At 49.7% G+C, this 13,866-nt stretch overlaps 2 protein-coding genes across 2 annotated transcripts; both read right to left on the reverse strand.

Moving 5' to 3' along the window:
* Positions 1-583: 583 nt before the first annotated feature.
* FCER1G (Fc epsilon receptor Ig) lies at positions 584-4,015 on the reverse strand. Its single transcript, XM_082865777.1, has 5 exons — positions 3,725-4,015; positions 1,772-1,863; positions 1,576-1,611; positions 1,122-1,142; positions 584-967 (listed from the first exon to the last, which is right to left on the reverse strand). The coding sequence occupies exons 1-5, from the start codon at positions 3,918-3,920 to the stop codon at positions 905-907; spliced, it is 408 nt and encodes a 135-aa protein (XP_082721903.1). The 5' UTR covers positions 3,921-4,015; the 3' UTR covers positions 584-904.
* Positions 4,016-4,428: 413 nt separating this feature from the next.
* NDUFS2 (NADH:ubiquinone oxidoreductase core subunit S2) lies at positions 4,429-13,632 on the reverse strand. Its single transcript, XM_082834785.1, has 14 exons — positions 13,523-13,632; positions 12,614-12,720; positions 9,629-9,819; positions 7,981-8,101; positions 7,690-7,802; positions 7,360-7,434; positions 7,112-7,189; positions 6,887-6,972; positions 6,563-6,682; positions 5,719-5,848; positions 5,344-5,439; positions 5,081-5,164; positions 4,880-4,937; positions 4,429-4,689 (listed from the first exon to the last, which is right to left on the reverse strand). The coding sequence occupies exons 1-14, from the start codon at positions 13,615-13,617 to the stop codon at positions 4,652-4,654; spliced, it is 1,392 nt and encodes a 463-aa protein (XP_082690911.1). The 5' UTR covers positions 13,618-13,632; the 3' UTR covers positions 4,429-4,651.
* Between the last annotated feature and the right edge of the window lie 234 nt (positions 13,633-13,866).

Raw genomic sequence — 13,866 nt, forward strand, 5'->3', positions numbered from 1 at the left:
GACTTGTTCCCCTTTGCCTTACCCTCCTCCAACCCAGACCTGGCTCCCTCAGGTCCCTCTTGCCCCAGAATCCACTGAAAACACGGTTCCCATAAAACCTTCCATTGGGAGCATCACACAAGCTTTAGTCGCACCATCCCTTCTGCATGTTTGGCTTTTCAGCTATGCTAATGCCCATAGGCATGTATATGGCGAGCTGCGCTCACACTGCTCCCTGAAGCCCACTCTGATCTGGACTGGTGACTATTTGGGGTTGGATAGCCAGGCTTCTCCGCAACCCAACCTCGTTTCCGTTGTCAGACACAGAGGGCCAAGCTGAGTGCGGAAGTCACTTGTTGGGTTCAAATGTCTCTGAATGTGCCTAGACCCCCAACACATTACTCCCTGCTCCAGCACCCTGCTAGAGAGCCTGGGGGTCAAGGGTCTCATCCTTCCCCCAGTCACAGTCAGCATTCATCCCTCAATCAAGCAGAACAGCTCTGGTCTATTAGACTATGAGTTATGGAAGGTCAGGAACTAAATTTGCCTTGTGATATCTTCGGTATCCAGCCTAGGCTAGTAGAGGCTGAGGAAATGTATGTTAAATGAATGAATGAATAGAGTCCAGTCTGCGGTAACTTTATTGATGTTAGTGCCTTCCGTTTCCATCGTTTAGTGGGAGTTGGGGACGGGGAAGCGGAGAAGGGTGGCATAAAGAGGTGAGACTAGAATATAAACATTAATGAAGAGCATCTGAGGTCTTTGACAGGGAGGAGGAACCACTGGTGTCTATTAATGGGGGGCATAGCGTCATTACAGAGATAGGGTCAGCTGGCATTAACGGCGGGGAGGCATATGTGATGCCAGCTACGAGGGCTGGGAGGAGAGTGGAAGAAGGAAGTGACCAAGGGCATCTGTTCTAAAGTTATTGTGGCGGTTTCTCGTGCTTCAGGGTCTCATAAGTCTCCTGGTTCCGGGTGCTCAGGCCCTGGAGGTGGAAGTCAGAGGACAGTCAGGAGCTTGAGCCCATCACAGGGCCTCCTACCCACCCCCAGAGGCCCTACCCCTTCCAAAGTTCACTCAAAAGCCCACCCTCTTCTGCTGACTTCCTGGGACTGGGGTTGGGAGGCAGGTTCACTCACCGTGTAAATGCCATCTGATTTCTGCAGAGGTAAAAGGGCAAGGCATTAGAGACCCACATCTCCAGGGCCCCTCAGCATCTTCTTCCCTACCCCGGGAGGTATGTGTCCAGGGGTGGCTGGCCCCCTTGGGCTAGAGGGCACTCCCATAGATACTCGGGGGCATGAATGCACATTTGCCCATATGGCTACCAACACACATACACACACAACATACAACACTCTCATGTACGCCTTGTCACTCTACACTTGACTCTTCCTCGTCACCTGTTGAATATTTTGTGATTTGGCTAGGTGGCAGGGTGGGTAGGATGAGGTAGGAGGGGGACCTCTGAAGCTTACAGAGATCAGCACCTGAGTCCCATGCCCCCCAGAGACCGCAGATCCCAAGGCTAAAGCCCCAGAAGGGCTGAGAGACTGAAAAATTGTTGATACCCAGTTGAGGAAGGGTCCATACCTCATAGCTGGCTGTAGCTGCCTTTCGCACCTGCAGCTGGAGTAGGGGAAAGGCCATCAGTAAAGGTGAAGTTAGTGGCCCAACCCCACCTCCAAACGTTGTAGGGGAACCCCTTTTATTCCCTCTCTTTGGAGCCATGCTGCCACCACTCTCCCACTTCTCCTTCCAGCCCTCATCCCACGCTGCCCAGCCCTACCTTGAGTCGACAGTAGAGCAGGGTGAGGATAATACCATATAAAAACAGGATCGCATCCAGGATATAGCAGAGCTGAGGTTCTCCCAGGGCCGCTGAGGGGACAGAGGGTACCCATGGGGTCAGGGGCAGCAGGAAAGATCTGGTGCTCAGAGGAGAGAAAGAAAGGGCTCTGGGAGGTAGGACGGGACTTGGAGGGGCACCGTCCCAGGGAAGAAACTTCATCTTCCTCTCTAGATTCCTATTTCTCTCACCTCTCCCTCTTCTTCCTCACCCTAGGCTAGGGGTAGGACAGGAAGTGTGAACTGTTCTGTTGTGATGGAACTTATAGGTTCTGAGAGTTGAGAGCTTCCCCCTCAGCCCCCAACCCTCTCTTTTTAGCACTGTGGGTTCCTCAGGCACCACTGAGCATTCCATAGCCCTCAAGGGACCCATTTGAGTTCACTGAGCCAAGACCAAAACCTCGGCCCAGGGGGGTCAAGTGAGTGGAGGCAGTGACAAATTTCAGCAAAGAAACCACAGGGGTGTCTCTGCTAAGTCCTGTGACCTGTTGCTAAGGGCTGGACAGGAAGGATGTGAGCTGAGGAAAGGAGGGAAGGCAATCACTCTATTATGGGTCATCTAGCCTCAGCCACATCGCTTTCTGTCCCCCCCCCCCATCCAACTAAGACACTTAAATATGTAAAAACCAGGTGCCTGCTTTCCTTGGCCTTATAGATACCGATGGCTCTGCACATAAGGCTGAGCGAGTGTCTTAGCCCAGGCTCAAGGGAATGACCACAAGCTGTATGGATTCCGGCTCCGGGTACTCTGCCCCGTTACTCACCCTGGGCCACTGACAGAGGAAGTTTCGTGCAAGGAAAAAAATCAAATAAAGTCTGAGCTCCAGCCTCTATCTGCTCTGACCCCTATCAGAGGGCTCATGGGCATGTGACATATGCGTGAAGTACGTTTTATTCTGCGACACTCTTTCACACACGGTATTACATAAGTCTCAAAACTGCCCCGTGACGGAAACATCATCGCCATTTTGTAGATGACGAAACCAAGGCTCAGAAAAGCTAAGTAATTCATTTAGGGTCATAGTGTGAAGTACCAGAGCTGGAATTGAAATTCAGGTTTTCTGCGTTCCAGGTTCGTGCCCTCTCTTTTATGCCTCAGTGTCCCTGCTCCCTCATCCCATGGCAGCAGACTGGCCGCTCACTCAGTCCTTCCATCTTCACAGCTGGGCTGGTGGAACTCCATCCCAGTCCATTTTAACTTCCCCATTTTCCCTTAAGTTTCACTAACCTCTTCCTCCCCGAACCCCAGTTGTAACTATCCCTCTTCAAAACACAGACGACCCAGACAGAGCGAGGAGAGTTTAGAGAACGCCTGGAGCCTCAGAGCTGCAGAGGACTTCCCATTTCTGCCTCCATTTCTCAGCTGACGTTTAGCTCTCTGGAGCTGGGCATTGTACGCTGCCCCCACCCTCACATCAGCTGTGCCTTAGTGATGACCCACAGAAGCCGCAATCACGTATCTGACTACCCTTGCCTCACTCCTAAACACAAGGACAGGCCCCTGCCTTCCTGAAGGGGGCTTTATGAATATTATTTAACCAGCTAGAGATCAGCTCCCAATGGATAAGACCAAAGGCACCCCACAGAAAACGCTGATCATGAGAAACGGAATTTTCCCCCAGACCAGCTTTTCATGTCATACACCCACTCCCCTCCTCTGTCAAACTGGAGACTTATGTGGGTATTAGTCCTGAAAAAGTAAGAAGGGGACAAGAAGGGAAGGAACTACAAGCCCTGCGCCCTGACAGAGACTGGACAGGACCAGCCGCAGGGTCTCTGTGCCCATCCTCCCAGTGCCAGCCTCCCTCTGTCTGTCCCTGCCTCAGCCCTCAGATACATGCCCTTGATTCCCACCCTGGAGCCCAGCTCACTGTCCCTCACCAAACCCTCTTACCTGCTTGTTCAACCAAAAGGATTAAGAGCAAGACCACTGCTGGAAACATCTTGGGCAGGGGCTGAGGGGCCGCGAGCTGGGGATCCGACGCTCTGACGGCACCGTGCAGCTGTGCTCTGCGAGCGGCTCCCGAGCGGCTCCCTGACCACAGCGTTGCCCCCTTCCTGCCACGCCTTCCTCTGAGCTCTGGCCCCATCCCCTTCCTGCACTAGAGACCGGGCGGCTCCCGGAAGGGCCAACCAAGGGAGCTAGGAGATCTGGTCTCCTACGTCTCCGTCCTTCAGTGACCAAGCCCCTGCTACCGTGGAAAGAGGCAACACCCATGCTTGGGAAAGGCTATCTAAACCCGCCATCTCACTCTAGCCCTGTTCAGAGACAGAGCTCTGATAACTTGCCCCTCAAAATTCCCTAATACCCCATGATAGCCCCTTTCTCTCCCCCCTGGAACTCTGTACCCAGTCTTGATTTGAGGAGTTTACCAATTGGTGTGGGCAGCAAGGTTTGGGCAGGGAGGAAGTAAGGGAAAAAGAGGAAATGGGCAATGGAGAAGTGGAAAGGACAAGGGTCACAAAAGGGGCAGAGATGCACAGGAAAAACTGCTAAGGACTGAGTCTAACAGAGAAGTACAGAGTTAACACTCATGAGTTTCCCATCAAACTGAAAGACAGTAAGATACTTAGAAAGACATACCCACAAGTTTGGGCTTGGGGCCAGAAGGCGGCTAATTTATTATAATTTCTCCTTTTCCAGTACATGCACAGAAAGCCTGACAGCTAAGCATTCATGTACGTGTACACACACACACACACACACACACACACACACACATACACACACACACACACACACACAGAGTCCCATTCCCAACGATGGACAGGCTCCGCAGACGAAGCAGGTAGGCAGGGATGTCCAATGCTGTTCCCGTGCTCACCGATCTACTTCTCCAAACACAATATCTTGGGTACCTAGGAGGTCAGGGGGAGGAGAAGAAAAGTGATGTTACCAAGAATCTAGAACTCATTACTGTGCTCAGGAAACTGAGGATTTCAGTCTATGCCCATAGTCTATGTTGAACAGAAGTGTTCAGTTTCTGTCCCCAATCAGAGTCTCAAACTCCCTTGCCTAAACACCTCTACTACACAACAGGCCTTGTACCTATGATGGCAACGACGTCCGCCAACATGTGTCCCTTAGACATCTTGTCCAAACCAGCCTGCAGAGATTAAGACAGAAACAGTGTTAGGCAAGATTAACAGGGTAGAAGGAGGAGGAGTGAAAGTGCATAAAAATCTCAACCAAGGCCATTAATTACTGGCTTCATGTATTAGCGTTAGAATCTTTGGGGTTGGTTCTTACCAGGTGGGCAAAACCAGGAGCCTTGATCTTGCATCGATAAGGGCGGCTGCTGCCATCAGACACCAGGTACACCCCAAACTCTCCCTGTCCAAGGAAGAAGGTTGGCTGCCTCCATTAACAGGAAGAACCCTTTCCTCTGCCAACAAAAACCTCTCTATTTACCCTCACGTCCTCTCTCTCACTGATGAACAAGCATTTATCTGAACATCCATCGCCAGTCACCCACTCCACGTACTGTCCTTTCCTTCCCCTTCTTGCCTCACCTTAGGAGCCTCGATGGCAGTGTATGTGGCACCTGGAGGAACTTGGTAGCCCTCAGTATACAACTTAAAATGATGAATCAGTGACTCCATAGAAGTCTGGAGAGAGGAAAAACGGAGCATCAACAGGCCAGACCCAAACTGTATGGCAGGTGTACCCACACACAGAATATAATCCTACCCCCAGGGAGTCTAAAATCCCACATGTAAGCCAATGAGCACAGAAGGTATAGAAAAAGAGAGGAGGCTACGGGAGGTTAAGAATCTTATACAGTGAATTCTTTGAAAAAGGAAAACTGAAAAGTAGGAATTTAATCCCAAGATACTCCTCCCCAGCCGCTGCCCCCTTTCCCCCTTTTCCCTCCCCCTATAGCTAACCTTCATCTCTGCTCGTTTTGGTGGAGACACTTTGGCATCATCAACCTTGATCTCCCCAGGAGGCATCTTGTTCAGACACTGTAAGATGATTCGAAGGGACTGGCGCATCTCCTCCACCCGACACAGGTACCTGAAGTAGATGAGACAGACTCAGATCAAGAGAAGAGCAGCCAGAGGATGAGATGTGAGGCTGGGAGGATGGATGCCCTTGGCCGAACTGAACAGTGCTAGGTAACTTTCCTCATCCTTTTCTCCTACTACAGCATCTCTGCTTGGCCTGGCCACCCATAGAAAACCTACAGTCTTCTGATTTGAGCACTGGGCCCTCTCCTAGTTTTCTCAGACCAAATCCTCTTCTAGTTTTCTCAGACCATGTCCTGTAGTAGTTCCCTCTTTAATTACCCTCTTAAACATTTTTTGGAGTATAGAACAGGTGAGAGTCAAAGTGACTCAAAAAGAAAACAGTAGCAAATTTTTCTTGGGGTCAGTAAAGAGGAATGGAATGTGAAGCTTAGAATCTAGTGGAAACAGCACTGGATAAGGAGGATTCTAGTCTCCAGCACTACTAACAGAATAATATCCCAGGCTAATCTCTAACTTTTAATGCTTCAGCTTTCTCAGCTATATGATGCAGCCCAAACTAGTTCCATCTAAGACATAAGAAGAATGTAAGGGTAAAATAAAACGTCCCATATGTGCAAGTACTTTGAAAAGCAACCTAGTTTAACACACACAAGAGCTCCAGTAGATACTGGAGAGTATGAGAAAGAAGAAAGCAATTAGGAGAAAAGTTAGACAGGGGAAACTAACTGGAAAATGAGCTAAGAAGGGATCTGGGCCTCACCTATCATAGCAGTCCCCTCGAGAGCCAATAGGAACATCAAACTCCACCTGGTCATAAACATCATAGGGCTGGGTCTTCCGCAGGTCCCACTGGATGCCCGAGCCCCGGAGCATTACCCCGCTGTAGAGAGTATAATGGGACCAAGGGTCACTTTCCACAAACCAAGAAAAGAGGCATGCTCTCTTCCCTAGTCTCCCCTCTCCCTCCCGCACGCTCTGGGCATGGGATACAAAGACAGCATGGCAAGGAAGGCGCCACGCCTGAAGCCAAGAGATTAAGCTGGAACCCACCCGCCCCTGAGGAGAGAAGTCTTATTCCTCACACCTAAAACCATAGTTAAGTGCGTCTTCTGCTGTTACAACCCCAATGTCAACTGTCCGATTCCGCCAGATCCTATTGTTGGTCAGCATCTGTTGGGCAAGAGAGCTGGTGTGTGAACACTCTTCATGACACTCTTCAAATACCTCTGTATTTCTTTATAATTGGGGATTAATCCCACAGATCCTCTTGGGGTAAAAGAGGGATTTTCCCCACGGACTCCTATCTTACCTCCTCCAGCTCATCGATGCGAAGAGAGAAGTTCTTAGAAAACTCATAAATGTCATCCATCAGCCCAAGGGGTAGGTCCTAGAAGACAAACGGAGAATCAGTAGTGAGTGCAGAGTCTCCACTGAGGAGAGCCAGCCCTGCCTCAGGGATACAGGGTTAGCGCTTCCATCAGCCTGGGCTGCCCTCCAGTGGCCACAGAGGATACAAGCAAGGACTGGACCTTAAGAGAGGCAGGGGAGCCTGCTCACCTGGTGCACACCTCCTGGCCGGACATAGGCAGCATGCATCCGAGCCCCAGACACTCGCTCGTAGAACTCAAACATCTTGAGAGGACACACTGGGAATTAGTGACAAAGTCCTGGGCCCCTAAGTCCAACACCACGATGGTCTACTCCCCCGCCCCCAGCCTTCTGGTGCCCAACCAACCCCTCATGACACAGAGCTCCTCAAGAATACAACCCAGGTTAAATATACCTTCTCCCCCTAAATGTTCTCTCTCCTTTTACTCTCGTCTCCTTCATACCTTCTCTACCTCTGGCACCTCCTTCCCTTTTCCTATTCTTTCCTCCTTCTCATACCTTCTCCCTTTCTTCAAACAACCAGAAGAAAGGGGTCATGGCCCCAATGTCCAGGGCATGTGTGGTCACAGCCATGATGTGGTTCAAAAGCCGAGTGATTTCTCCAAACAGCACTGTAGAGAGGTGAAGACAAGAAAAGGATATAGGAGCCAAGGATCCAGGCTGACAGAGCAGCTCTGGGCAGAGCCTGGGGTCTGCATACTAAGCTCCGGTTCGGCGCTCCTAAGATGCGGGGCAGAGGCACCATACTGTGCTCTCAGTGGGCCACAGGAAGAAGGGGATGGGGCATACCTCGGATCCACTGTGCCCTAGGAGGAGGTTGGATGTTGAGCAACTTCTCCACAGCCAGTGAATAGGCCTGTTCGTTACACATCATGGACACATAGTCTAGCCGGTCAAAGTATGGAAGGGCCTGGGAAGAGGGAGGAATCAGGATCACATCTAACAGGCCAAGGAACCCTCAGTCTGGCTGCTAGAAGCACTGCTCTCAGTGGGCATCAGAGGTCAGTGCTACATAAACCTTCCCAATCTCAGGAGTCTCAGAAAGGCAGGATGAAACACACTGAAGGGGTGAAGGTGGGGGGACCCCGATTTGTCATGTTTGCCCATTTCCATGGTGAAAATACTCCTACGAAGTCCCACTTTAAACTACCAACATTATGTAACTGACCACAGACAGCGCTGGGCCGAGTAGCACACCATTACACAGTATTTCCACGGTACAGATACAATGGAAGTAAATACCTAAGGAGCACAGCGTAGAAAAATGTAGTAAAATAATGAAGGCGTGGATTTTGATACTTCTTACCTTGATTTTTAATATATTAAATCACAAGCTAGTATAATCTGATTTTTAATAACAGCTGTGTTTAACAACTGGCTCACAAAATTCCTGAAAATTTAACAGTGTTCTTGTGAGCCACTGAGTTAGCTCCAGCACAGCACTGCCAACCAAGTCTTCTGGGCCAAGTGACGCCTCTGTCAAAGACGATCGCCTCTCTGAGATACTGCAGGAGAAAGGTAATCTCAGGAGGAAATTAAGAACACCAAGAAGAATGGGATTTGTTTCTGTAGGAAGAGTCAGGTAGAAATGGTTCTTCCCCAGAATACCAAGAAAGCTAAGTCCCAGCTGTATGCTGAACCAGCTTCAGCTTCCAGGAAGGAGGCGGAGCTAAGACGCCTCTCCTTGGAACAGCCAGTTCTTGCCCTGATGTCACTGTGACGTGGGATAAAGCTACAGGGTTTAACTCCATGGACTCTGGGACCAGAAACCATCATTGCCTGGACTCTTTGGGGGAATCACATTCTCGTCAGCTGGTTCTAACTCCTAACTCCATCGTCCTCTGTTATCAAGAGCTTTCTTCATGATAGTAAGAAAAAAACTTCAGATCCCTATCCCAGATCCAGTTTCTTCAAATCTGACCCTACCCTCATTATTTGGGTCACAGAGTTCTCCTAAAAACAGCAAACTCTGTTACAAACTCCCTCCCGGTCACTCTGACTCACTGAGTATTTCGAAAACAAACTTAGAACGCTGGAAGATACAAGAATCAGCTGTTAAACCTGGGGAGTTGACGTCTCTCTCCTCTTTCCCTGACCCCAGGGACACCAGCTCTGACGTACTAGTACGACATAAGAACAGGGAAACTGAGGCACTAGAGTAAGGATAAAGGGGTCAGCCAAAAGTCAGCCAGAGAAGAGCTAGGAGTGTAGCTCCAGCTCCGAAGTATTTCTGTTGGATAAACCAAATCCACATGATTCAAGTCAAGCATCCCCTGCCACATCCCTCCATCCTCCCAATCAAAACTGTCCTAATAACCTCAACGGGCTACTCCTCTCAACACCCTCCTCCCCTGGGGTTTTGGGGCAGTAAACTGGCAAAGTCTGAGGCTAAGGCATCCCCAGGTCCTGTCAACAGGTCCCCATTCACCCCCCACACCTGCAGATAGGTCTTGTATTCAATGAGCTTCTCCGTGCCTCGGTGCAGCAGCCCGATGTGAGGGTCACACTTGCGCACCATCTCCCCACTCAATTCCATCACTAGCCGCAGGACTCCATGGGCTGCTGGGTGCTGGGGCCCAAAGTTCAGGGTCAGGTTCGACACCAACGTGTCCTTTGGAGGGTCCTCATCTGAGAAGTGGGAAATAGTTGAGCCAAATGGTAATTCCTTTGAGAACCCCCAAAAGACAGCAAGGAGTTAATATCTCCCTGGAGACTTTCCATCTCACCATTCCATACCGTGCTGATTTCCTAACCTTTATCATAACCAGGAGGAAGATCATTAGATGGGAAAAAGGGAAGGGAGACTAAACTTTCTCATGAGAGGGACCATGAGCCTCACTCTTTCCATGTCTCTCAGGATACCTTTAAAAAACTAATAATGAGGGGCTTCCCTGGTGGCGCAGTGGTTGAGAGTCCGCCTGCCGATGCAGGGGACGTGGGTTCGTGCCCCGGTCTGGGAAGATCCCACATGCTGCGGAGCGGCTGGGCCCGTGAGCCATGGCCGCTAAGCCTGCGCGTCCGGAGCCTGTGCTCCGCAACGGGAGAGGCCACGACAGTGGGAGGCCTGCGTACCAGGAAAAAAAAACCCAACAAACTAATAATGATAGATAACACTTATACAGTCCTTATTATGTGCCAGGCATTACTCTAAGCACTTTACTTATTTTAATTAATTTAATTATTTCAACAACCATATAAGTAGTCGATACTATCATTATCCTCATCTCATTGGAGAAGTTGAGGCCAGAAAGACTAAACGAATTGTCAGAGTTAGTAAGTGGCAGAGTCAGGATTTAACTCAGCCTGGTCAGCTCCAGACTCCACACTCTTAACCACGAAGATACACTGCTCTCCAGATGTATCTGCTGAATGGACAACTAATTGGGAAATGTATACTTAATTCTTACTATTACTAATTGACCGTTTTTACCCTCAAGAGGCTTACAATTTAATTCGGGAGATAAGTACATGTGAGAAACTAGTAACACAGGTCAAATTTACAAGTTGCCAAGTAAGTTGCTTAGCCGTTAAGTATTTAAAGAAAGGAAAGAACACTGTGAAGACCTCGTGGAGGCAAGATATGAGCTGGTTCTTAAACACAGGGAATGATTCAAATAGGTAGAGAGAAGAGGCATCCCATGCTATGGAATGAACACATGTCAAATCTCAGAAACAAGAAAGTAAATATCTATGGAACTCTTGTTTGCCAAGAGACAGATTAAGTGTTGGCAGGCAGTAGGGGGCAGTGGTTCAATTATCAATATTATTTATTTATTTAAAATTTATTTATTTTATTTATTTATTTTGGGCTGCACTGGGTCTTCATTGGTGCACACGGGCTTTCTCTAGTTGTGGCGAGCAGGGGCTACTCTTCGTTGCGGTGCGTGGGCTTCTCATTGCGGTGCCTTCTCTTGTTGCGGAGCACAGACTCTAGGCGCACGGGCTTCAGTAGTTGTGGCTCGCAGGCTCAGTATTTGTGGTGCACGGGCTTAGTTGCTCCGCGGCATGTGGGATCTTCTCGGATCAGGGCTTGAACCCGTGTCCTCTGCATTGGCAGGCAGATTCTTAACCACTGCACCACCAGGGAAGCCCCAATTATCAGTATTATTAGTAACACTTAGGAAGGACCTAGCATGAGCCAATCACTACATTACGTGGTTTACGTTACTTGTATCTCATTTAATTCTTACAATAACGCTATGAAGTAGGTACTTTATTCACTGGTAAATGGAGAGTTGAGATCTGAAACCAGAGTCTACCTATGCAACCAAAATTCTTCACCATGGGCTTTGGAGTCAGACAGACCCATGTACAAATCCACCTGTGTCCTCGACCACTTTTTAATCTCTCTACACCACAATTTCCTCAAAATTGGGATAATATTAGTATCACTCTCATAGGTCTGTTGTAACAACTAAGTGAAATAATGCATACAAAAACACTCAGCACATGGTAAGCACTCAGCTGTTGTTACTGTTAAATTTTTGAAAGGTTAACTGGAAGTTCCTTTGAAGGTTTTCGAGCAAAAGAATGAATGACATGCTAAAATGATGTTTGGGGAAGATAAAGGCATAGACACTGTATGGGATAGCTGGAGGGAGACTATATCAGTGGCAAGAACCCATCAAAGAGACTTCCGAAATAATCAAGGTCTAATACAAAATAAATCGAAACAACAAAGGGAGAAATGACCAGATGTGAAACATTATTAAAGAATCTGCATGTTATTGAACATAGACATGGAGGGCAAGAGAGAAAAAAGAGCCAAAGATGACTAAAAAGCTTCAATCCTGAGGGATTAGGAGAATGAGGGAGTCACTGATCAAAATTAAAAATCACGGGCTTCCCTGGTGGCGCAGTGGTTGAGAGTCTGCCTGCCAATGCAGGGGACACGGGTTCGAGCCCTGGTCTGGGAAGGTCCCACATGCCGCGGAGCGACTAGGCCCGTGAGCCACAACGACTGAGCCTGCGCGTCTGGAGCTTGTGCTCCGCAACGAGAGGCCGCGACAGTGAGAGGCCCGCGCACCGCGATGAAGAGTGGCCCCCGCTCGCCGCAACTAGAGAAAGCCCACGCACAGAAAAGACCCAGCACAGCCAAAAATAAATAAATGAAATTTAAAATATATATATATATATATATATATATATATACTGAATCTCTGGAAAAAGCTGAAGCTAAAGATATAAATTTGGTAGGGATCTTCGAGGGCTGACTGGGACCTTTTCTTTCTTTTCTCTTGAAATATTCTACTTGACAAATACCTCCTATTATCACTATAGTCACGTTTGTTGAGTTGCAAGGTTAAAGCAGCAAAAAGAGTTGGCGGCTAAAATTTGCCTCACACGGAGAGCTCAAGAGCACTTAGAAATCAGCTTGGGGCATGGAGGGGTGTAGGTTGCGACAGTGGCACTGGGCACTCACCATTCCAAGGTGGAGGCTTCCAGTGGGCTGTTTCCTTGGTGGGGTACATGACAGCGCCCCCAAACTGCTCTGCCCATTCCACATCTGGCTGCCATTGCCGAGCACCTCTGGGGAGGTAATGACAGATCCTACACAAAGGGCCTGAACAGTGCTTGGTTCCTCTGTTCCCATTCACTTTCAGGTGGGCCCAGGGAAGGGTGTCTTGGATTCTTCAATGTCAAGTCACTGACACAGAGTTGCGTCGCTTTGGCAGAACAAACCGGAGCTCTAGAGGTTCCATCCTTAATAACAACTTATTCCCGAAATCACTTCACCTATCACCCGTACACATGCAAAGCCGGGGATCCCAGCTCCTTTAAATTCTGGTCATATTCATATTCCCATGCTGGTGAATATGAACTCAAAAAGGTGTTTATTCAAGGTCAACCCAAGAGTAAGAAAAGAAAGGGGGGTGGGGCATGCTGGCTCCTTGGCTCTGCTCAAGTACGGCCAGAACAAAGCACTGAAGCCAACCGGGGATTCTTGGTTTATGTTCCTCCTTTAAGTCTATCGGGGTTGCTCTCCTTTTCTTCCACAGCGTTTAAAGAGACTTTTCACCAGTCGCGCCCCACCCGTGAAGGGGTTTGGGAAAAGCAGCAGGACATAAAGGGAGGGTGACACTATCACTAACACTGAGGCGCGGAGTCTCCCTCCAACTGATTTCACCTCTGGCAGATCGAGCTCAAACCCTCTTTCCTCCCTCGGCCAAGGCAGGCACCACTGGATCCTGGAACTCGATAGAGCAGGCCTGGACGAGGGGTCACGGGCCTGGGTCATTCTTTCCTAGGGGGTCACAGGGCCCGTGGAGTCCCCGGACTCGAGAAACCCTAGCCCTGGGGACAGCGCATCGAGGGCTGCGCTTGGTCTCACCTGGTGGGCTGAATCGGCAGTCGGGCCCCAGCCCCGGGCCGCAGCACCAGGGCCGCGACGCCCCGGAGGCCGCACAGAGCCCTGAGCGTCGCCATCTTGCCCCGCCACAGACTGCGGGAAGGAGAACCGGGCGGAAGTGCCTCTTGCGCGCCTCCTGTGGGCTTCTCGCCTATTGGCACCACTCAGCCGCCCTCTTGGAAGCTGGCGGGGTCGCCGAGCGCGAACCTGACAACATCCGGGTTCTGCACCCCGGCTTCACTTTCGCTTAAATACCGGAGGCTGAGGCCCTTGCTTCTCACCGCTCCTGGTGGGCTCTTCTAAGGCTGAGCAGGAGAAACTTGCAG

Source organism: Leucopleurus acutus (assembly GCF_964270905.1).
Source record: "Leucopleurus acutus genome assembly, chromosome: 2".
NCBI lineage: Eukaryota > Metazoa > Chordata > Mammalia > Artiodactyla > Delphinidae > Leucopleurus > Leucopleurus acutus.